General features: G+C 41.8%; 1 protein-coding gene across 1 annotated transcript in view; it reads left to right on the top strand.

Moving 5' to 3' along the window:
* Positions 1 to 21,165, top strand: part of bbs9 (Bardet-Biedl syndrome 9) — a gene marked incomplete at both ends in the record, with an annotated part of 251,222 nt that extends 230,057 nt beyond the window's left edge. Inside the window, one exon of the mRNA XM_083990340.1 lies at positions 20,786 to 21,165. Coding sequence (XP_083846466.1) covers positions 20,786 to 21,165 — 380 coding nt within the window. The remainder of the gene's footprint in view (positions 1 to 20,785) is intronic.
* Between the last annotated feature and the right edge of the window lie 1,564 nt (positions 21,166 to 22,729).

The raw sequence follows: 22,729 nt of genomic DNA on the forward strand, positions 1-22,729 counted from the left end.
ATTGACAGCTCGCTACTACAAGAAGCAGCGTGTTCACACCAACACGTCTGTGTGTGTGTGTGTGTGTTTGTGTGTCTGTGTGTGTGTGTTTGCACTCGTTTCCTTGGATACATACCTGTGTGTGTGTGCGCGTGTACTTTATTTTCCTGCAGGTGTGAATGTGACGGTGTGTTCATCAAGGTTGGTCTGTTTAGATTGTACGCTCTGTGTGTGTCTGTGTGTGTGTGTGTGTGTGTGTATATATGTGTGTGTGTGTGTGCGTGTGTGTGTGTGTGTGTGTGTGTGTGTGTGTGTGTGTGTGTGTGTGTGTGTGTGTGTGTGTGGAATGCTGCTGACTGCCACCAGAATCTAGATTTACTGGCGGAAGCTCAGTGCCAAGAGCGGGAGTGGTCAGATTAATCACTTGTCTACAAGCGTGTGTGTATGTGTATATATGTGTGTGTGTGTGTGTGTGTGTGTGTGTGTGTGTGTGTGTGTGTGTGATGGACATGAGTTGCATTACAGCCGTATGAAGTTGTCACCTTGTTTCTGGCTCTAACTTCAGAATGAGTTTGGTTTTATTGTTTATCTCTGGAAAACAAAGTTACACAGTTTTGTGTTTTCATCAGTGAGTCTCTTTCTCTCTCTCCTCCTCTCCCCCTTTCTCTCTCCCTCTTTTCTCTCCCCCTCTCCCTCTCTTCCTGTCTTGGTGTCTGTGTGTCTGACCACACCGACCACACTTCGTCTTCCTCCTCTAATTTTAAATCACCTCACGTCGTCTCTGACTCATTTGTCGTCCACAGTCTCAGAAAAATCCTCTGTTCCCTTCTTCCTCCTCTTCTTCTCCTTCTCCTTCTTCTTCTTTTTCTTCTCCTTCTTCTTCTTTTTCTTCTTCTTCTTCCTCTCCTCCTCTTCCTCCTCTTCCTCCATCTTCTTCTTCCGGCCTCTTCTTCTTCTCCTTACACTGCAAAAACTCAAAATCTTTCCAAGAATATTTGTCTTATTTCTTGTCAAAATGTCTCATTTCTAGTCAAAACTAATCTCTTTTTACTTAAAATTAGACTCATCACCTAAAAATGAACTTGTTTTTAGATCATTTTCACTTGTTTCAAACAAATTTTCACTTGAAATAAGTAGAAAAATCTGCCAGTGAAAGCAAGTTTTTTGTGCTTGTAATAAGGAAGAAAAACTTGCTCTACTATCAGATTTTTCTACTTATTTCAAGTGAAAATCTGCTTGAAAGAAGTAAAAAGTGTCTAAAAACAAGCTACTTTTTATGTGATGAGTCTTGTTTTAAGTAGAATGAGATTAGTTTTGACTGAAGAGTAAGAACACACTGCAAAAAACTCAAAATCTTACCAAGAATATTTGTCTTATTTCTAGTCAAAACAAATCTCATTATACTTAAAATAAGACTCATCACATAAAAAGTAGCTTGTTTTTAGACACTTTTTACTTCTTTCAAGCAGATTTTCACTTGAAATAAGTAGAAAAATCTGATAGTGGAGCAAGTTTTTCTTCCTTATTACAAGCACAAAAAACTTACTTTCACTGGCAGATTTTTCTACTTATTTCAAGTGAAATACATTTCTTCTTTTTCTTCTCCTCCTTCCTCCCTCTCCTCCTCCTCTTACTCCATCTTCTTCTTCTCCATATTCTTCCTCTCCTCCTCTCTGTCTCTCTGTTGGTGTTTACAGTTTACAGTAAAAGGAGCCGTGACCTTTGACCTCCGCTGTCTCTAACTAACGAGGTGATAATTAATTAAAAACACTCTGATGTGTTTGTCTCTGTCGGTGTTTACGCTCCGGCTGCTTCGCCTGCAGCAGCAGCAGCAGCAGCAGCAGCAGCTGTGATTACAGGACCACGACGCACAACCCGAGTTTACTGGCGTGGGCGAGAGAGCACCGTGGAGAGAGGGAGAGAGAGGGAGAGAAGAGAGAGAGAGAGAAGGAGAGAGAGAGGGAGAAAGAGGAGGAAGCTGAAAACGAAGCGTGAAAGTAAAGAGGGAGTGAAGTCACCGTGTGATTACACAGCAGAGGTTGTTTACTACCTGTGTGTGTTTATGTGTTTGTGTAAATACATGTGTAGGGCACACACACACACACACACACAAACACACACACACACACACACACACAGAGACACACACAGACACACACTCCTCCCAAACACTGTCTCCATAGCGACAGGAATGCCATCACAGTGTAGAAAAGAAAGAGAAAGATAGAGTTTGTGGAGTTCAAGTCTTTTTAATGTTGTGTTAATGCAGCTCAGTGTGTGTGTGTGTGTGTGTGTGTGTGTGCACGTGGTGAACACACACACACACACACACACATTAAAATAAGTGAGTAATTCTTAAATTATATGGAGCATCACTTGAAAACTGTGTAGAATTAATGAGTTGTGTTTGTGAAAGAGCCGAGTGTTTCCTCCAGTGGAATAAAGTGTGTTTGCAGTGTGTGTGTGTGTGTGTTGTGCGGTTTACCAACGTTGGGTAAATCTATTAGACATAAACCTGGCAGCTTTGACACCACACACACACACACACACACACACACACACACTGATGATCTGTCATCATTAACGTGTTAATAAACTGTTTAGAAATAAAAACACGGCAGAAAATAATCAATCAATCTGTGATCAACAGTAAAAAAAAAAAAAAAAAAGTTCATTATTGAAGTTAATTTTCCAGCCGCAGTTTTAAATCTAAAATCGTGTTAATATTTAAATTTTCTCATCTAATTTTCTAATATGTATCCAATATTTTTCCAGTAGAGAACTATCCTTCTAATACGAATATGTCACTTATTTTCCTTTTTTTTCTGTTTTTATATATTATGTTGGACAAGAATTTGTTCAGTAGCAAATCGGGAAGCCTTTTAATATTTTCATATTCGAAATAAACAGTACCAAAAAAACAAAAAAAACCCATTAACAATGCATAAATTAAAGCAGAGGTTAAAGCAGAAGTGAGTGATCCGGTCGTTTTCGCTAATGCTGCGTTCCAGGCAGGCTTTTGAAATCGTAAATTACAGCTTCAAGTCACAACTTACGACTTTGTAGCGTTTCAGGCAACCCACTCGTGTTTTTCCGACCTGTTTTACCGGTGAAAGTCACTATAACGGCCACTCGTAACTTCCGACCGGTGAACTCGTACCAGATCGAACTGGTACCACTTCACGGTCGGAAAAATACGAGTTTCCTTGAACGCACCATAACAGTCCTCGTCCCTACGTCGCCACATTCACGGCGTTCCTTGGCTGCACACACAGCCCTGCATGCCGTTCTCTCTCCTCATTGGATAAAAACTGTAGGATACGATAAATGTTTTCTCCTCGGCTCAGAGCAGAGCAGAGGGACTGAGAGACCCGTGTTTCAGTCCAAACACTCTATGTAAGTGATTGCTGTCGGAAGATATAACTATTTAAGACTTATATTAACACAAATATATCACTTACTTCTGCTTTAAATAAAGTTTAATTTTGTCCAAAACGCCAAAGTTTTGTCTCAGAAACTTGTCGGTTGTAAATAATTTAGAATTAATGAATCAGTCATGGAGCTGTGACATGAAGCTTGATTCAGATTCTCATCTTAATCAGCAGTGATTACTGTAATACAACCAGAAATGATTCGTTTAGTTATTAATTCTTTTTTTTATCAGGTCATTTAGTCTATAAACTGAGTTCTGGTCAGATTCTCACAGACAGAGGTGTTAAAAAATTATCTTATATTGATATAATAATCAAGTACGACACCCCCACCCATCCAAACACACACATACAAAGTCAGGATTATTCCTCCTTCATGGTTTCCTCTCTCACTGCTTTTCATTTTTCCATCAGAGATGTGGTGAAGTGAAATGTATCTTTGGCAGAAGAGGAGGAGGAGTGTGGGGGGGGGGGGGGGGGGGGGCTGACCTCAGTGCAGCAAACGAACACACACACACACACACACACACACACTGAGCAGGTGTCGGGAGGGAGAGGAGAGGAGAGGCGACAGGGAGGAGGAGGTGAGGGGAAAAAAGAAAAACAGTGGAGTGAGTGTAGATGGAAGGAGAGAAAGAGAGAAAAGGTGAAGATGAAGAGATGATAAAGAGATGGATAAAACAGGGTAGGGAGGAGGGGGAGAGAAGAGGAGAGAAGGAGGAAGACTGAGAGACATTTATTTTGAAAGGACAAAACCAAAACAAACTCTTCACCTTCACTGTTTCTTAGAAAATTAGTTTGTTTCTGAATCTGAACAGATTTTTTTTGTTTTTTCAGTTCTCCATCAGTTCAAACATCACACTGACAAAACCATTGAGTTATTGATTATTGATTGTTTATTGACACAGTGTCTTAAAGGGACATCGAGGAGTTTCTATTTGGTAATAAAAAAGTCTCACGTTAATGTGGATGAATCTACGTTACCACTTGTTAATGGCTCCATATTCGATAAATATATCGTTTTGTCTCTATGGTTATTTTGTTATTATTAGTGGTGGTGGAAATGCTGGGCGAGCCGACCAGTGTTTCTTTACTTTCGGTTTCGTGGTGAGTCATGAGAATAACGCCGCCGAATCTCCGTTTATGGTGGGAACTACGACGGTATCTGATCGTCTTCCAACCTCTGACTTTAATTCTTGATGAATGAAAACATGAGTCTGTCTTGCGCCGGTCAAAGAATTTCACGGTGCGGAGGCTCATAAATGTAGTGTGGAAACACTTCGCTTTTCCAAAACTCCTCGTTGTCCCTTTAAATATTCAGATTTCACTCGTGAACTTGAACGCCTCTTCACCCACTGAACTTCTTCATGAGTGACTGAAAGCTCAGGAACTGAAGGGACTAAAAGGACTCGTCAGGAGTCTTTCTTCTTGGTTCTTCATCATCTGTATGCAATGAATCATGGGATACGTTGAGAAGTTCAGGAAAAAAAAAACTTAGGACACTTGTCAAAAGACACGACTTCATCTCTGGCTGTAGCTTCCATGGCGACGTCTGACCCCTGAACCTCCAGTGTGTGTGTACATGTTGTAATCTACACCTGAGTGTGTCGACTGTGGAGCTGCTGCTGCTGTTCGGGGTGGAGGCTGGTCAGCGTGTGTGTGTGTGTATGTGTGTGTGTGTGTGTGTGTGTGTGTGTGTGTGTGTGTGTGTGTGTGTGTGTGTGTGTGTGTGTGTGTGTGTGTGTGTGTGTGTGTGTGTGTGTGTGTGTGTGTGTGTGTGTGTGTGCGCCCAGCGGGGGGCTGCCAGTCTGGGTGTTGGTCCTTCCTCTGCTCTGCGTGAGCGACAAGGAAAACACGCAGCAGCCTTGAAATATGAAAAGCTCTGAACATGAACGCAAATATTGTTACTATCGGCGACGGACGGGGGTCGGATGAGGTCACGGCTCGATTCCCGCAACCCGCCGCCGCCCACCGCCGCTCTGCTACCTCCATGGTGTCGGCGGAGGTGAAGTTAAAGGGATAGTTCAACATTTTGGCAAATTGGCCCATTGCCATAATCCCTGTAGTCATAGCAGTAGGTACTTTTAATTATCGGTGCAAGCTATTTTTAGAACGGCGGAGCAGAGCCGTGAGCTGCTCAGAGCTACGCTACGGAGGCTCATGGGATTTCTTGGTTTAGAGTTGTTTTAGAGGTAAATTCATGCAAAACCGCTGATGCGCGTTGCCTTCAGGGACAGTTTTTCATCATCAGTCTCTGCATTTACCTCTAAAACAACTCTGTCTGGTAACGTTGTGTTATTATCTCATAGCGTGGTGAATGTGCAGGTCACAACTTGTCCACCAGAGCGTTGTTGTGGAGTTGTTGGATTGTGTATTTGATGAGTTTGTTGAGGGAAACCAAGAAATCCCATGAGCCTCCGTAGCGTAGCTCTGAGCAGCTCACGGCTCTGCTCCGCCGTTCTAAAAATAGCTTGCACCGACAATTAAAGGTAACGAACTTACTGCTATGACTATAGGGATTATGGCAATGGGCCAATTTGGCAACATGTTGAACTATCCCTTTAACGACTGGACTACTGATTCACACACACACACACACACATCAGCTGTTTCAGGGAATCGAACCTGGTTTAACCGCATCAGATTCTCTCCGGGCAGCGACACAGCTCCAGCTACTTCTGTGTGTGTGTGTGTGTGTGTGTGTGTGTGTGTGTGTGTGTGTGTGTGTGTGTGTGTGTGTGTGTGTGTGTGTGTGTGTGTGTGTGATGCTGGCAGACCGTTTGTGGGCTGACCAGACTGAAAGACACACACACACACACAGGTTATATTTTTAACAAAAGCATACTGGGCATATTTGGTGTGTGTGTGTGTCTGTGTGTGTGTTGATGGACTGTTGTGTCTCAGAGCAGAACAACAGACAAACCGCGACAAACAAGCCAACGACACACACACACACACACTTGTGCCTTTTCTGAACAGCAGCTCAGATGTGTGCGTTTGTGTGTGTATGTGTTGTGTGTTCACTCGTGCAAAGTGTGTGTGTTGTGTGTGTTTGTGCGCGTCGTTGTCATTGTGACTTTGTGTATGTGGAGTGTACACAGAGTATTTAGACACACGGTCGGTGTAGAGTTTGTAATTGAGTTTGCATGTGCAGCGTGTGTGTCTGTGTTGTGTGTTCACTCGTGCAAAGTGTGTGTGTGTGTTGTGTGTCTGCAGTGTGTGTGTGTGTGTAGCTCGCCCAGTCTTGTAAATGTCCTCTCTGATGTGGCGGCTGCATTTAGGCAAAGTGCAGTGAGGAAGTTGACGGAGGCGTGTGTGTGTTTGTGTGTCTTTGCATCAGTGTGTGTGTGTGTGTGTGTATATGTATGTGTGTGTGTGTGTTTGTGTGTCTGTGCATCAGTGTGTGTGTGTGTGTGTGTGATGAAGAGATTTAATGTCACCACCACCGGACCTGGAAAACTTGATGATCCTCCTGTATCAGTAGCCACGACGACCGGCCGCTGTATATTTTTCTGTACATTATGAATGTGTGTGTGTGTGTGTGTCAGTGTGTGTGTGTGTGTGTGTGTGTGTGTGTGTCTGCAGTGTGTGTGTGTGTGTCTGCAGTGTGTGTGTGTGTGTGTGTGTGTTGGTTAGTAGCAGGGCGTAGCTGAGCAGAGAGAAAATATCTTGGCCGACCGCGGGAATGAACCCACCCACTATACCACACCCAGAGAGAGAGAGAGAGAGAGAGAGAGGGACTCGGCCTCTCCTCTCTCTCTCTCTCTCTTTACATTTTTGTTTCCTTCTTTTCCTTCTTTTCTCTCTTTCATTCTTCATTTAAAAACATAAATCACCTTCTTTTCTTCTTTCGTTCACTCTGATCCGTTTCACTCCTTCACCTCCTCTTTGCTGCACTTGACTTTTTTCGTTTTTAACTCACTTATCGATCATTTATTGATATTGAAAATATATTTAGTAGTCCTGTCAAAAATGCCCCCCATACACATCTGTGCAATACTTTCTTATGCCTGTAATCATTTTATTCTGTTATTGTAAATAACTGTATATATTAGTGCTATCAAAAATATCATGTTATTAACGCGTTAACGCCAATCAGTTTTCATATATATACTGTATATATTGACTAGATGCCGCCTTCTGCTTCTCAGCTTACGTCAATAGCGCCGCCATCTTGGGTCTCGGTTTCTGACCATAGACATACAGTATATACGTCTGACAAGCAGTCAGACCCTTGTAGAACAAATTTCAGTGTATGTATGCATGTGGGTGCGTGTCTGAGTATGTAAGTGTATGTTTGATACATAAAAAAAAAAAAAGATCGATCTATGTTGTATCATAAATAAATGTCTGACATTTATAATAAACCAAACGGCTTGAAAATTGGTTGAATATTCAGTGATGACGTTTTTTTTAATCGTTCATAGACATCTGCCTCTGTAGACTAGTGCAGTAAGTAGACACAGCTTCCCCCGGACCAAGATGGTGGCCGCGTTGACGTATCGTTCCAATGGACAGCAGCGTCAGAGGCGGCATCTATGATCAATTTTAACGGCGTCAATTTTTTTATCACGTGATTAATTTAGAATACATAAAAATGTGTGAGTAATCGCAAGTTAACTATGACATTCCTGAGATTAATCGCGATTAAATATTTAAATCGATTGACAACACTACTATTTAGATATTTATATTATTGTTTATAGATTATACGAGGTGTCGGTCTAAAGGAAAGAAGCTGTTTCCATAGATACAGATGTGATTATCTGTGTCTGGTTCTGATTGATCCTGATTTATTGGTTCTTTTTTCCATTTGTTTTTATTCAGGTAGGAAAGTAAAGAGAGAGAGAAAGAGAGAGAGAGGGGACGCAATGCAGCAAGAGGAAACATAGAACTGATTTGAACCTGTGATCGCTGTAGTTAGGACTGCATCGTTCTTTTCCTGAGCCTGTGAAGAATCCAACACCAGTCATGAATCAGTCGATCAATAAAAGAGACTCTTTAAACTCTGAGTGTTGTTTCAGCTCACGTCACAACAATCAATCAATCAATCAATCAATCAATCAATCAATCAATCAATCAGTCAATCAATCAGTTTATTCATTTATATAACACTTAATAACGTCCAAACACTTTAAACAGATAAAAGATGAAAAATAAAACAAACAGAATTAAATCCACAGCAGCTCCAGGTGTTGAAGTCCTGAGCTTAGGAACCGATCACTAATATCCCGATCAATAGGGTTTGTATTGATGAAACAGTCACATGATGTTGGTAACGTAAAGTCTAAATCCTAAAGACCTCAGTTCTTTGTGCTCCATCTGTCTCATTTCTAATTTTCTAACTCTCCCTCAAACGCATCGTTCTTTTCCTGATGAATCCAACGTGTTTGGATTGGTCCTAGTTTGACAAACATATCCCATGATTCATTGCACACCAGTAAAGTAATCAATCAATAAAAGCAAACAACTCTTCCTACTCTACACCTGATTCACTAAAGTTTATAAAAAAAAAAACATGTGCAAACTCGACAAACTGATCCACTAACAGCACCTTTGACTTAATGAAGATGCAACATGGAGCGTTTCTGCCCAGATGTGCAAACAACTGGGAGAGAAATGGCTTAAAAAAGCTTGATTTAGCACAATTAAAGTGATCAACACTGAAGTTTTTTTTTTCTTAACATCAGCAACAAGTTAGATGTTTAATACTTTTGATTCAGAGCTTCCAGTGTTTGGAGCAAGAAGAGTTTCTTCTTTTTTTCTTATTTCCAGGATGTGTATTTACGTACGCTACCTTCTCATTCAATGTTTTTTCTTAATTTTTACAATTTTTTACATTGTAAATTCATATTATATTGTTTCATCTCTTCAAGATTGCTTCAGCAGTTTTTTCACTTAATTCAGCATTGTTTCAACAATTTATTCAGCTCATTCAGCTTTCAGCATTGACCTGTATTTCCTTCAGGAAATGCATTCTCTAGTTTTTACTATTATTTACATTGTATTAATTCATATTAAAGGACATCATGACTATAAAGGAACACACATGGAGTTATGTAGTAAATAAAAAAGTGTTAAACAAAGCAGAATATGTTTTATGTTTTAGATTCCTCGAAGTAGCCACCTTTTGCTTTGATAAACACTTTTTGCAAACTCTTGACATTCGGTCATTCTTGGTAACACTTTTGTTTTAATTAACACTTAATTTACTATATAACTCCATTATGTGTTTATTCGTGGTTTTGGTGTCTTCAGTTTGAATCCACAATGTAGAAAGTAATAAATGTGAAGAACAAGCTGTGTCCAAAGTTTTGACGGGTGGAGTAAAAGGTTAAAACATAATTTAGTCGTCTTGAACGTGACTCCAGCTTCAGGAAAACGACTTGAGAAACTTGAGAAGCTCTGGTACAGTTGGAGAGGACGTTCCCCATCATCACTGGGAGAGAGAGAGGCAGACGGCCGTAATAACCAGTGTGTGTGTGTGTGTGTGTGAGTGTGTGTGTGTGTGTGAGTGTGTGTACGTGCCCAAGCGCCCACTTGCACATAAATATCTGTTTTTCCTGCAAAGACAGTTTGCGTGTGTGTGTGTGTGTAGCTCCATGGGTGGTGGAGCACAAGGTTCAATCTTACATCTTAGCTAAGCTGTCATTGGTCTGCACACACACACACACACACACACACACACACACACACACACACACACACACACACACACACACACACACACACACAGTAATGGGCAGGCCTGCTGTGCTTCAGCAGCACATTCCTCACCAAGAATAGTATTAAACACTGCCTGTCCAGCCACTGTCAACCTCTCTCTCTCTCTCTCCCTCCCTCCTTCATCCTCCTGCATCATTAAACTTTATTAAACATAATTCGACAGAACTGATTGATCTGTTCCAAAGCGATTTCCCCTCCATCGTCTGTATCGATCAGCTGTAAAGAGCCGAGTATGAGTAAAAAAAAGTCTTCACTGAAAGCTGCATTTAAAAGTTAGTTATCAAGCGTCGTACTCACTTTTAGCGACATGTAGGACTGAATCTTAAGTGTCAGTCTCAGAGCTGAGTTATGACTGTACTATGTGCTGTAAACTGAATTTTAGGTGACGTCACTTCCACGTCCAAATGACCAATCACTGAAGGGAATCCCTTATCTAAGAATATAAAAATATCTTAGAAACATCCCAGTGAATAGTTAAATGGCCAATGGGAGTTTATATTCAGTCATATTTTGACAATGAGCTACAAAATAAAACAAAATATATGCATTGGTAATTAGGGAAGGGCAATGGTTTTCGAATAATTGCATAGTCATTCAATGAAAAAAAAAAAAACGAATAGTTTATGAGACGATCGTCTTGTCTGAAAAGCTGTAAATGTTCCCATTTTTCTGTCACAGAAGAAGAAGGAACATGGAGAGACTCCTACAGCCGCCGGAAAGTTCTGTTAAACTCTGTTAGAATAAAAAACAAGTGAAACTGAGGAGCAGCACAAACTCTGAAAGGAGCAGTAGATTTAGTTTGGTAGAGGAGTACCTTAACTTTATTAAACCCAATTCAACAGAACTGATTGATTGGTTTCAAAGCGATTTTCCCTCCATCATCTGTATCAATCAGCTGTAAGCATCTGTATTTTCCTCACTCTCACACTAAAAATCAGTTCAATTAAAGGGAGCGAGGCAGATGTTTCCATGGAGACAAACAAAAAAAATACATCCACTGATACAGTCAGCGTTGTCACAACAATCTCCGTGCTTCACTGAAAACTATGGTGGCCTGGAGAGCCCAATGTTGAATACAAAATACAATATATTATACAATATAAATACTACGAAATACAAAAACCCATGAACAACAACTCTCAGCAGGTTTGTCCCTTTTTATCGTCCCCTGGAAACATTGAACTTGTGTTGAGCTTTCAGGGCCACTGTAGAAAAACACATATCAATCAATCACGCTTTATTTCTCTTGCACTTTTCATACAATTAAAAATGCAACACAAAGTGTTTAACATAATATAAAAACACCAACTCACATAAAACTACATTAAATAAAAACAGGTTGAAACATCGGATAGAAGGATAGATAAATAATGATAATACAGGAGTAGAAAGGAGTAGAAAATGCGATTAACACAGAACAGGAAGTGTCAGCTGACGGATTTTATTCACTTGGCTGTGTCACTTTTACCATTGATAGTTGTGATCGATTTGACCCAATCAGGAGCCGAGGTGTGTGTGTATGAGTGCGTGTGTGTATGTGTGTGCGTAATCGTTTCTACAACTTCTGAATTTTCCAAATAAAATCCTCTCAATGACATTTTCACCTCCGATATAAACCTGAGTTTCTGTTTGTTTTGTGAGCAGAGTGATGAACTCCGTCTCTGTCTTTGTGTTTAAAAACCTCCTCTGATGTGTGTGTGTACGTTAAGTGTGTGTGTTCCTCTGTGTCACACACACAGACACACACACTGTCATTTCCCACGCTGTTGACCACACAGCTTTGTTTTTAGACTTCACATAATACTGTTGTGTCCTGTCTGACCGCCTCGTCTCAACCACATCAACTCACACACACACTAACAGAAGCTCATATGATCTCAGTCCTCACACACACACACACACACACACACACACAAATACACACTCCCAGACACACACACACACACGCTGCACCACAGATCCAATCAGTCCGTCTTTGGCAGATTTCCTCTCTCTCTCCCTCTCTGGATTCTGTAAATCAGCAGGTTTCAGCTCGAGCCTCCTCCTCCGTGCCGATTGGTCGGCGATGCGGGCGATCTGTGCGGCCGCCTCTATTTTGACTACGGCTGCCTGCAGATGAATGCAGCGCTGCGATCCACGGCTAAACACGGGAGCTCGGGCGGAACGCAAGGTCTTTGAACGCGGCGCAGATAGCGTCGCTCCTCTTATCTAATCGACACGCTGACTTTTGTTGCTGCGGTTTTTGTTTTTGTTCCACTAAAGGAACAAACAAGTGTTGCCCTCTAAACTCTCGGCTGTGGCAGATGAAGAGGCCTGATTCCCCGTTTTTTGGTTTTGGAAGACGAGCTGAGAGTCGTAGAGACTGTGGGAAAACGATGAACAGGACGACTTGACATGTCTGAAGAGGATTAAGACGAGGAGGAGGATGAACAGTATCAGAGGCATCGTGAGCATCTGATCAGCTGCTCGGCTCAGATCTGTTCACCTCCACGTCGGACAGGAAGGAGCCTCAGGGGAAGGAGATCAAACTGGAGCAGAACGAGATTCTCTGCTCCAGTGAAAAAAAACTAAAACACAAGATTAGAAACTACAGAGGAAAAACAACAACAACTATCAACAACAAACACCTGTTAATTTGTTGTGCATGTGGAGAAGCTGCAAAAACAAGCATCTATTTACAGCTGTATGTGTAAAGGAAGCAGGACGTGCCCTCTGATTGGTTAAAATCTGATTTGTTCCATTGCCATAATCCCTATAGTCATAGCAGTAGGTTTGTTACCTTTAATTGTCGGTGCAAGTTGTTTTTAGAACGGCGGAGCAGAGCCGTGAGCTGCTCAGAGCTACGCTACGGAGGCTCATTATGGGATTTCTTGGTTTCCCTCATCAAACTCATCAAATACACAATCCAACAACTCCACAACGCTCTGGTGGACAAGTTGTGACCTGCACATTCACCACGCTATGAGATAATAACACAACGTTACCAGACAGAGTTGTTTTAGAGGGAAATTCATGCAAAACCACTGATGTGCGTTGCCTTCAGGGACAGTTTTTCATCAAGCAGTCTCTGTATTTCCCTCTAAAACAACTCTGTGTGGTAACGTTGTGTTATTATCTCATAGCGTGGTGAATGTGCAGCTCACAACTTGTCCACCAGAGCGTTGTGGAGTTGTTGGATTGTGTATTTGATGAGTTTGATGAGGGAAACCAAGAAATCCCATAATGAGCCTCCGTAGTGTAGCTCTGAGCAGCTCACAGCTCTGCTCCACCGTTCTAAAAATAGCTTGCACCGACAATTAAAGGTAACGAACCTACTGCTATGACTATAGGGGTTATGGCAATGGGCCAATTTGCCAAAGTGTTGAACTATCCATTTAAATCCTGTATCGACATGTTAATTGTTCATTTATCTCCTGATATAAACCAAATTTATGTATTTTTTGGATGTGCAAACTTTTCAAAATAAAATGCAGCCCCTTTATTGTTCAGCGTGAAGCATCAGCGTCTTCATCATCCATATCATCATCTTCTTCCTGTGCTATGCTCCATCCCTCCATTGGAAACATGTGATCATGAGGAGCTGAATGGGATTCATTCTTTGTGGAAACATCACAGCCTGTAAATCAGTTTTTTTTTTTTTTTTGTTAAACGGACACCAGGAATAAAAATGATGACCAGCGAACATGGCTGCTGCTGCAACACGTCCTGGCCCCGGCCTGTCGCCACGACAACGACGACGACGACAGCTCAGTAACTACTACAGAACAGGAGCATCAATCACCATCACATGTTTTCCAGTGGAGGGGTCGGTCAGTCAGCAGCTGGGTGTTCACCGAGCAGCGTTACTCATTCACTTTTCCTACCCACAGTTTACCCAGGGATTTGAACTGGCAACCACCAACCCTGAAAAACCTGAGTAATACACACACACACACATTAAAAAAAGGAAAACGGACTCCATTACAAGGTAATCATACAGTTTGAGGTGCAGTCACCACAATGGACTAATAAACCATCTCCGTTCAGATCCAAACGTTTCTAAAACGAACATGGAAACATGGGAAGCGAGTGCGTCAGCTGCCGACGAGCAGCTAACAAACCACACAGAGGGAATCATGTCATTAGAGCGGCGCTGCCTCTGCATGAACACGGACGTTTCCCATGTTTCCCCTTTTTTTTTTTAACTGAGAAAAAAAAAAAAAGGAAAAAGCATGTTCCCGAAAATGAAACACCTCCTCGGTTAATTTTTTGGTGGAGAAAATAAAATATCATAATAGGTTTATTCCCTGAAGGATCGTTGGCTGCAGTCTGGAACGATGTGCAACACAGGGAACTACGTTACCCACGGTTTCCTGTCCGACTGATCCCGTCCAGACGCCGATTCACGTGGGATTAAAAATGGCGACCAGACGTTTCCAGGTAGCCCCCCCCCCCCCCCTTCTTCTTCCTCCTCCTCCTCCTCCTCCTCCTCCCATGTGAGAACGGCTTAACGTCACTCTGGTTGGCGGCGGCGGCGGCGGGCCTCGCAGCGACTCTGTTTAGTCTGCAGACGGCGGCCGTGTTAGTTTATGGACTGACAAGATGTGACCTGACCCCTCCGGGTTTCCGTACAGCAGCAGCAGCAGCAGCAGGAGGAGGAGGAGGAAGCTGCCATCTTGTCTTACAACGTCAATGTTTATCTGAGAGGCCTGGCTCTCACACACCACACACTCTTTTTAGAGGAGAAAGTGGTTTCGACACAAGGGTTTTTCGACACACTGCAAAAATCCAAGAATCTTTCCAAGAATATTTGTCTCATTTCTAGTCAAAACTAATCTCTTTCCACTTAAAATGAGACTCATCACCTAAAAATGAACTTCTTTTTAGATCATTTTCACCTGTTTCAAACACATTTTCACTTGAAATAAGTAGAAGAATCTGCCAGTGAAAGAAAAACTTGCCCCACTATCAGATTTTTCTACTTATTTCAAGTAAAAAATATGCTCGAAAGAAGTACAAATTGTCTAAAAACAAGCTACTCTTTATGTGATGAGTCTTTTTTAAGTCCAATGAGATTAGTTTTGACTAGAAATGACATTTTGACTAGAAATAAGACAGATATTCTTGGTAAGATTTTGAGTTTTTGCAGTGCACAGATCCAGGATCAGTCGCACCAGTACGAACCTCCGTGAAGAGAAACAGACAGCAGCTCGGACAGCGTTCAGGTCGAAATTAAAAAGATGCAACAGAGGAGGGGGAGGAGGAGGAGGAAGATGAAGAAGAGGATCTGGACCGAATCGTCTATAATGGAGGAAGTGATTGAACAGGAGCTGTCCGCTTCAGCACCACAGGAGAACAAACAGGAAACAGAGCAACAGGAACCATGATTTCATTTTAACTCTGGTGTCAAAGAGACGACAGAGGGTTAAAGAAACGTAAAGCATAATAATATCAATACTATGATTGATTCAACAACAATAACCAACACGACCACACAACAGTTTTACAAGATTCAGACAAACATTTCAAAACTTTCTTTGTCCTAAAACAAAAACCTCATTAAAGAGTCGACTCGACACGTCAGGGAACCAGAACAAATCCAGGTTTTTGTGTTGAATCAAAAAGACAATGAAACATAAAATGAACTTCACCCTCAACAACAACGAGATCGCATGAAATACAAAGACACAAAACTGAATTTTACATAATAAAAAAGTATCCTAAGACTTAAGATCCTTCATCTCTTAAAGCTCTGAGGTGCAGTCGCTTCGTTATATAAGTGAAAAGTTAAAGCTGTACAGAAAAGAAAATTGAATTTAAACCCACTGTGGGTCTTAACATTAGTGTAATAACTCATCTATCAGACGATGGAGCCCAAACTTTGCGCAAAATTATATTTTCCAGTAAATCCGTGACGAAAGTGTGGTAGTTTTTTTTCGCATTGGATAATGCAGGCGCATGAATTATGCGTCACGTTGCTCACAATTCATCAGCCACTGATATTGGATCTGTCATCTGTCATCTGTCAATCAAACACCGAGCTCAGTCTCGCCCCAAACATTGAATATCCCGCCTATTCGATAAAGACCAATCAAATTTGTTTTCCTTACTCAGGTAAACTCATGCGGCAACTCGTGGAAACTCGTGGAAGGAGGCGCGACAAACAGGACAAACGGCCATTTCTGTACATATATTTAAATAAAGGGACAACGAGGAGTTTTGGGAAGCAGAAGTGTCTTCACACTACATTTCTCATGAGCCTCCGTGCGCACGGTGAAATTCTTGGACCGGCACAAGACGGACGAAAGCGAAAACATTTGCCAAGAATGTTTTCATTCATCAAGAATGAAAGTCGGAGATTGAAAGACGATCAGATACCGTCGTAGTTCCGAACATAAACGGCGATCCGGCAGCGTTATTCCCATGATCCGCTGGGCAGCGTCCGGGAAACCGAACCGGGAAACTAAATCATAATATCAAAATAACTATAAAGACAAAACGATATATTTATCAAAAATGGAGCCATTAACCAAGTGGTAACATATTCATCCACATTAATATGAGAATCTTTTAGAACCAGAAGCAAACTCCTCGGGGGAATCTTTAAGTTATTCTAAAAAATTTGAATTTCATTCATAAAGTTCACACAGAAAAAGTTTCTGCAGAGTTTTTAATCAGTGAATTTCATCAGAAAACACAGACAGAGACTCCTGCTGTGTTAGCTCAGCTGCTGAGGAGTGTGTGTGTGTGTGTGTGTGTGTGTGTGTGTGTGTGTGTGTGTGTGTGTAGTGGTGACCAGACAGTTAGCATCCAGTCAGGATTAGACTGTCGCTACGGGATTAACACACTCACAGGCTCTAATGTCACGACGACTGACATACACACACACATAAAAGGACACACACACATGCAAAAGGCACTGGAGACACACATGACTGCAGACACACACACACACACACACACACACACGTCCATATCTTCAGTTTTCTTTTTTTACTCAGACACAACTTTATTTCTCTCTTTACGACTTCATTGCTGCGATGGAGCGTCGCCCAAAATCTCCCAGAATTCCTTTCATGTCCGACTGTAAAAAGTGTGTGAGGTCACACACACACACACACACACACACACACACGGGCGGAGCGGGGACGTTCGCATGTCGACGTGTAAATTTACACTTTTTTTTTTACACACAAACACTTTGCGGTTTCCTATTCGTGTGTTTGAACTCCACTAATTACTTGTTCGCACTTGTTCTTGCATGTGCACATTCGCTTTTTGTAGTGTGTGTGTGTGTTACAGTGGTTTGTGTGTGTTGTTGTGTGTTGTTGTTGGGCAGAGTTGTGGTTTGATGAGTTCACGTCTCGTTAAGCTGTTGAAGTGTTAAATGTGAAATAACTGAAGCTGCAGAAACATGAAACATGAAATGACATCATCTGTCCATGACATCACAAGGGGGAGGAGCCAGTAGGTTAGGGGGCGGGGCTTACCTGGACAAGTCATTCACATTTACACTGACGACGGGCAATTTAGAGCAACTAATTAACTCAGTGTGTTTGTGTTTGGACTGTGGGAGGAACCTGGGGATCGAACCCAGAACCTTACTGATGTTAGATAAACACTTTGCCAACATGCCGCCCAAAAAAGAGTGGATTTCCTGAACCTGAAGCGTCACTCCTGTCAATATAAAGACGTATAATGAATGTGTTAATTAATGTTAAAACATCTTTAGATGACAATGAAACTGGTTTTAAACTGAACTGAACTTCGCTGTCATATTAAAGGAGTAGTTCACCAAAAAATGAAATTCAGTCATTAGTGACTCACCCTCATGCTGATGAATACCCCGGAGTAGTTTTTTATTGCTCAAAGTGCATCTGGAGACCTGGGAGGCCGGTTCCTAGTCCAACCAAAACTTTATATGAGACACAAAAACATCCATAAAACTACACAAAAAACATTTAATATTCCTCCACACTGCTCATCCACTGCAATCCAAGTGTCCTGAAGGGAGATAGTCCAGAGTTTACTGGAAACGTCATTTAGGACATTTTTACAGCCTAAACGGTCCTGGATTGTGCTCTGATGTTCACGCACACCAGGCAAATTCAATACAGGACTGTTTAGGCTGCAAAAATGTCCTAAATGAGGTAGTTTCCAGTAAACTCTGGACTATCTCCCTTCAGGACACTTGGATTGCAGTGGACGAGCAGTGTGGAGGAATATTAAATGGTTTTTGTGTACTTTTATGTGTTGGGCCCTATTGACTCTCATATTAAGTTTTGGTTGGACTGGGAACCAGCCTCCCAGGTCTCCGGATGCACTTTGAGGAATAAAAAACTACTCCAGAGTATTCATCAGCATGAGGGGGAGTCAACAATGACTGAATTTAATTTTTTTTTGTGAACTGTTCCTTTAAAGCTGATTTTTATTTACAACTCTTGTCCCGTGCACTCTCTTTTTTTTCTTTTTTTCTGTCCTGGTCCAATCACATCTTTGATAATAATCAAAAAATAGTCAGTCTCTAACTAGGAATATTATGAATTTGTATTCTATGATTCCAGAAACTGAAACTGAGACTGTGATTATATGATAATGATACTGAACAAATATAAATATAAACATAAATATTGTAATTATATGATAAATGTATTTATTATTGGGGCATCATACAACTTTATGTATAATCTCATGAACTCTAAGTCTGTATTGTTCTTCTTTTAGTGGTTTAATGGTTCGTTGAACAAGAGACAAGAGATGGGAATGACCCACATTAACATCCTGGATGTTTATTGATATGAACTGGCTCATTTAAAAGTACATAAATCACATAATAATATAAATATAAAAGAACTCGTCTCATTTTACTCACTGTGTTTTTTTACTTTGATCAACTTTAACTTGAGTTTCTAGTCACTGATTCAAATGTCAAGTTTTATTTGCACATTAATTCATGACGTCGTCACTCACAATTCAGAGAGATTAAATGTTCAAATACTTAATTGAAAGTGAAATTAAATTGTCTCATTTAAACGAGTGAGTTAAATAGTTTATGGCTCCTGTCTGCCTCACACACACACACACACACACACACACACACACAGAGACACACACACTCGACTCTCTCTCTCCGTGTAGACGATGAGCAGCCTGATTACAGCTCCTCTCTGGAGTCTGTGAACACACACACACACACACACTCCACATACATGCAAAGACAGATACATGCACAGACACACGCAGACACTCGGAGGCTGCAACTCGTCCCTCACACACACACACACACACACACACACACACACACACACACACACACACACACACACACACACACACACACACACACACACACACACACACACACACACACACACACACACACAGATAGCAGGCTGCAGTCTCCAGTCTGTGAAGCCTCTCTGTTCTCATGGAGATAAGAAGTGCGTCTCATTGTTGGCAGACAACGGTCCGTTATCATCTTATCACACAGCCAGAGGGGGGCGGGGCTGCAGAGTGTGTGTGTGTAAGTGTAAGTAAGTGTGTGTGTGTTTGACAGTGGAGTGTGTGAGTGTGTGTGAGTGTGTGTTGGAGGAGGGGGAGGAGGAGGGGTACTTGGGTAAAGTGGGGCTCCTTTGTCATGCAACAGGTGCTGTTGTCGCTCAGAGCGTCTGTTGATCCTGGTGACGAGCTGCAGCTGCAGACGACGACCACCACTCTGCTGCTGCTGCTGCTGCTGATCCATCACTGATCAATAATTAACATATTAAGATGATCGGAAACCAGAAAAAGTGCACACAGGGTTTTATTTCTGTAGCTCTTCCTGGTTACGTTTCATGACATCTATGTAAATATCTTCACAGAAAATCAAAAAAAAGACAAAAGTCATTCTGCTTTCAGCTCATGTGATGTTTGTTGTCTCAATCAGAATCAGAAACTTTATTGATAACTCAGGTGGAGTTACAGCAGCAAAGAACAGACAATTAAAAGGTTGATTAAGTTAAAAGATAAAGACAAATATAGTAAAGTATGTCTTTATTTATCCCACGGTGGGGAAATTCACAGGGTTACAGCAGCAGTACATACATACAAATACATTCACACATGCCGTGCACACTGTGGTGGACTGGTAAAAAATAAAAATGAATATAGATATTTATAAATATAGAACAAACAAGATATTAAAAAGAGAAATAAAAAATATATAGATAAAATATACATAATGTGTCTTTATACTATAACATCTATATGGAAAATTTGTTATTTTAAGGATTTGATTTATAAGATTTCACTTTTCCAAATTGCACAAGTCACATATTTGTTCTTATAAGTCAATCAATCAATCAGTAAATAATGTAGGTTTGTTTGTATGTCGAGTAACAAGTTTCACATTTAATCGACAGCAGCTGGAATCTCGACATCTGTCCAAACTGATCAAACTTGTATAGCTTTCAAAATAAAAGTATCTGCTCACTTTAGATGACATTTAACAGGTGTGGGAATGGGAAATTAACATTATAACATATAATATCACTATTATTAATATCAAAAGTAGCATATAAACATTCATAATCCAAATGCATGGTCATATTACCTGTCGATTGATTATTAATCAACTGTTTTTTTATTATCTATGATTAATTTGTTGTTGTCTCTGTCTGTCTCTCCCTCAGATAAGGAGAAGAAGGAGGTGTCCAGGGAGTCGTCGGAGGCCACGGTGAAGGAGGAGGCGGAGGAGCCGGCGAAGAAGGAGAAGAAAGAGAAGAAGGAGTCGTCGTCGTCCAAGGAGAAGAAGGAGAAGGAGAAGGATAAGGAGGCGAAGAAGGAGGCGAGCAAGGAGCCCAAGGAGGAGGCGAAGAAAGAGAAGAAGGAGAAAGACAAGGAGAAAGAGAAAGACAAGGAGTCGTCGACCTCGTCCAAGGAGAAGAAGGAGAAGAAGGACAAAGAGAAGGAGAAGGAGGCGAAGGAGGCGGGAGATAAGAAAGTGTCCAAGAAGACGTCGTCGGTGAAGGTGAAGGAGAAGAAGAAGGAGCCGGAGGCCGGAGACGCCTGAGAGGGAGAGAGAGGGAGGGAGGGAGGGAGGGAGGAGGGAGGGAGGGAGGGAGGGGAGGGGGGGGGGGGCAATAAGCTCTGATCATATGCACATATGCAGTCTGAATATCCACAAGTTTCCAAACGTCATCTATGGTCGAAACCGGAAGCCGGTTTTGCATTTCCGGGGGAATTGTATGTTTATGTTTCCATGGTTTTCAGTCGTTAGTTGCGGTAAACGCATGGATCTATTAAAGGGATAGTAGCATTTTTTTTAAAGTGGGGTTGTATGATCTCCAAATAGCCCCTAAGTACTTTAATTGCAGTAGAAGACTCTCTGCACTCCTCCCGTTAGCAACGCCAGCCCATAATAGCCCTGCCCAGAGATTTACAGCATACAGTGTTGTGAACAGACCCAAAGAAACGGCCTATTTTCACGGCCTAAAAGAGCTTTTACCTGAAAAAAAATACACAGTTCCATTGTTCGCTATAATATAATTTTTTCCAACCAACTCACGTATCCCTCCGCCCAGGGTTAGCGCCCGCCGATCAGCAGTTGGTTAGGTCCAAATAAAAACTGTGTTTTTCCTGCACTTTGAAGGGCTGGAAAAAATTATGTTATAGCGAACAATGGAACTGTGTATTTTTTTTCAGGTAAAACCTCTTTTAGGCCATGAAAATAGGCCGTTTCTTTGGGTCTGTTCACAACACTGTATGTTGTCAATCTCTGGGCAGGGCTATTATGGGCTGGATTATGGATTATTGCTAACGGGAGGAGTGCAGAGAGTCTTCTACTGCAATTAAAGTACTTAGGGGCACTTTAAAAAAATGCTACTATCCCTTTAACGCTGGCCTTTAACACGGATGTCAATTTGTGTGATATCCATTGTTAAAAGCTGGTGTGATGATCCATGCGTTTTACAGATTTTCATTGAAAAAAAAAAAAATCCATGCATTTACCGCGACTACCGAAACCATGGACATGTAAATATAAAATTCCACCGGAAGAGCAAACGTATTTGCACGTTCGGAAAAAGGTGGATATATTTACATGTAAATACACAGTAAAGTACAGTAAACGCCTCATGTCTCATGTAGCCAAGTCACTTCCTCCCAGACACACAGGGGAAGAGAGGACGAAGGCTAAATCCTCCTCCTCCTCCTCCTCCTCCTCTTCGTCGTCTGGCCTCGAACCCACAGCCCTCGCTGCGCCTCATCCCGCTCCGGCCCCAAACCACCAGCTCTTCCTCCGTCGCCCACGCGTCTTCTCCTCTGGATGTGATGTCTGACTCCTCCCCCCTCTCTCTCTCTCTCCCCCGCCTCGCCGCTAAGAATAAAACACCGCCGCCGCCGTGTTCAGCTGCAGCTTCTGGGTGAATCAAGGCCACAATCTCCACCTCCACCTCCGACCTGCAGCTCCAGTTTTCCTGCTTCGGTCCGGGACTCACAGCTGCACGGACGGACGTGAACTGTGGTGTTGCAGCAGCGGGAATCGAACCTGAGACTGTTTGTGTATACGGAGGAAGAGGCTCGACATCACACATATATAGACACACACATAAACACACACACACACACACACTGAG

This window comes from Trachurus trachurus, assembly GCF_905171665.1.
Source record: "Trachurus trachurus genome assembly, chromosome: 16".
NCBI classification, from domain to species: Eukaryota; Metazoa; Chordata; class Actinopteri; order Carangiformes; family Carangidae; genus Trachurus; species Trachurus trachurus.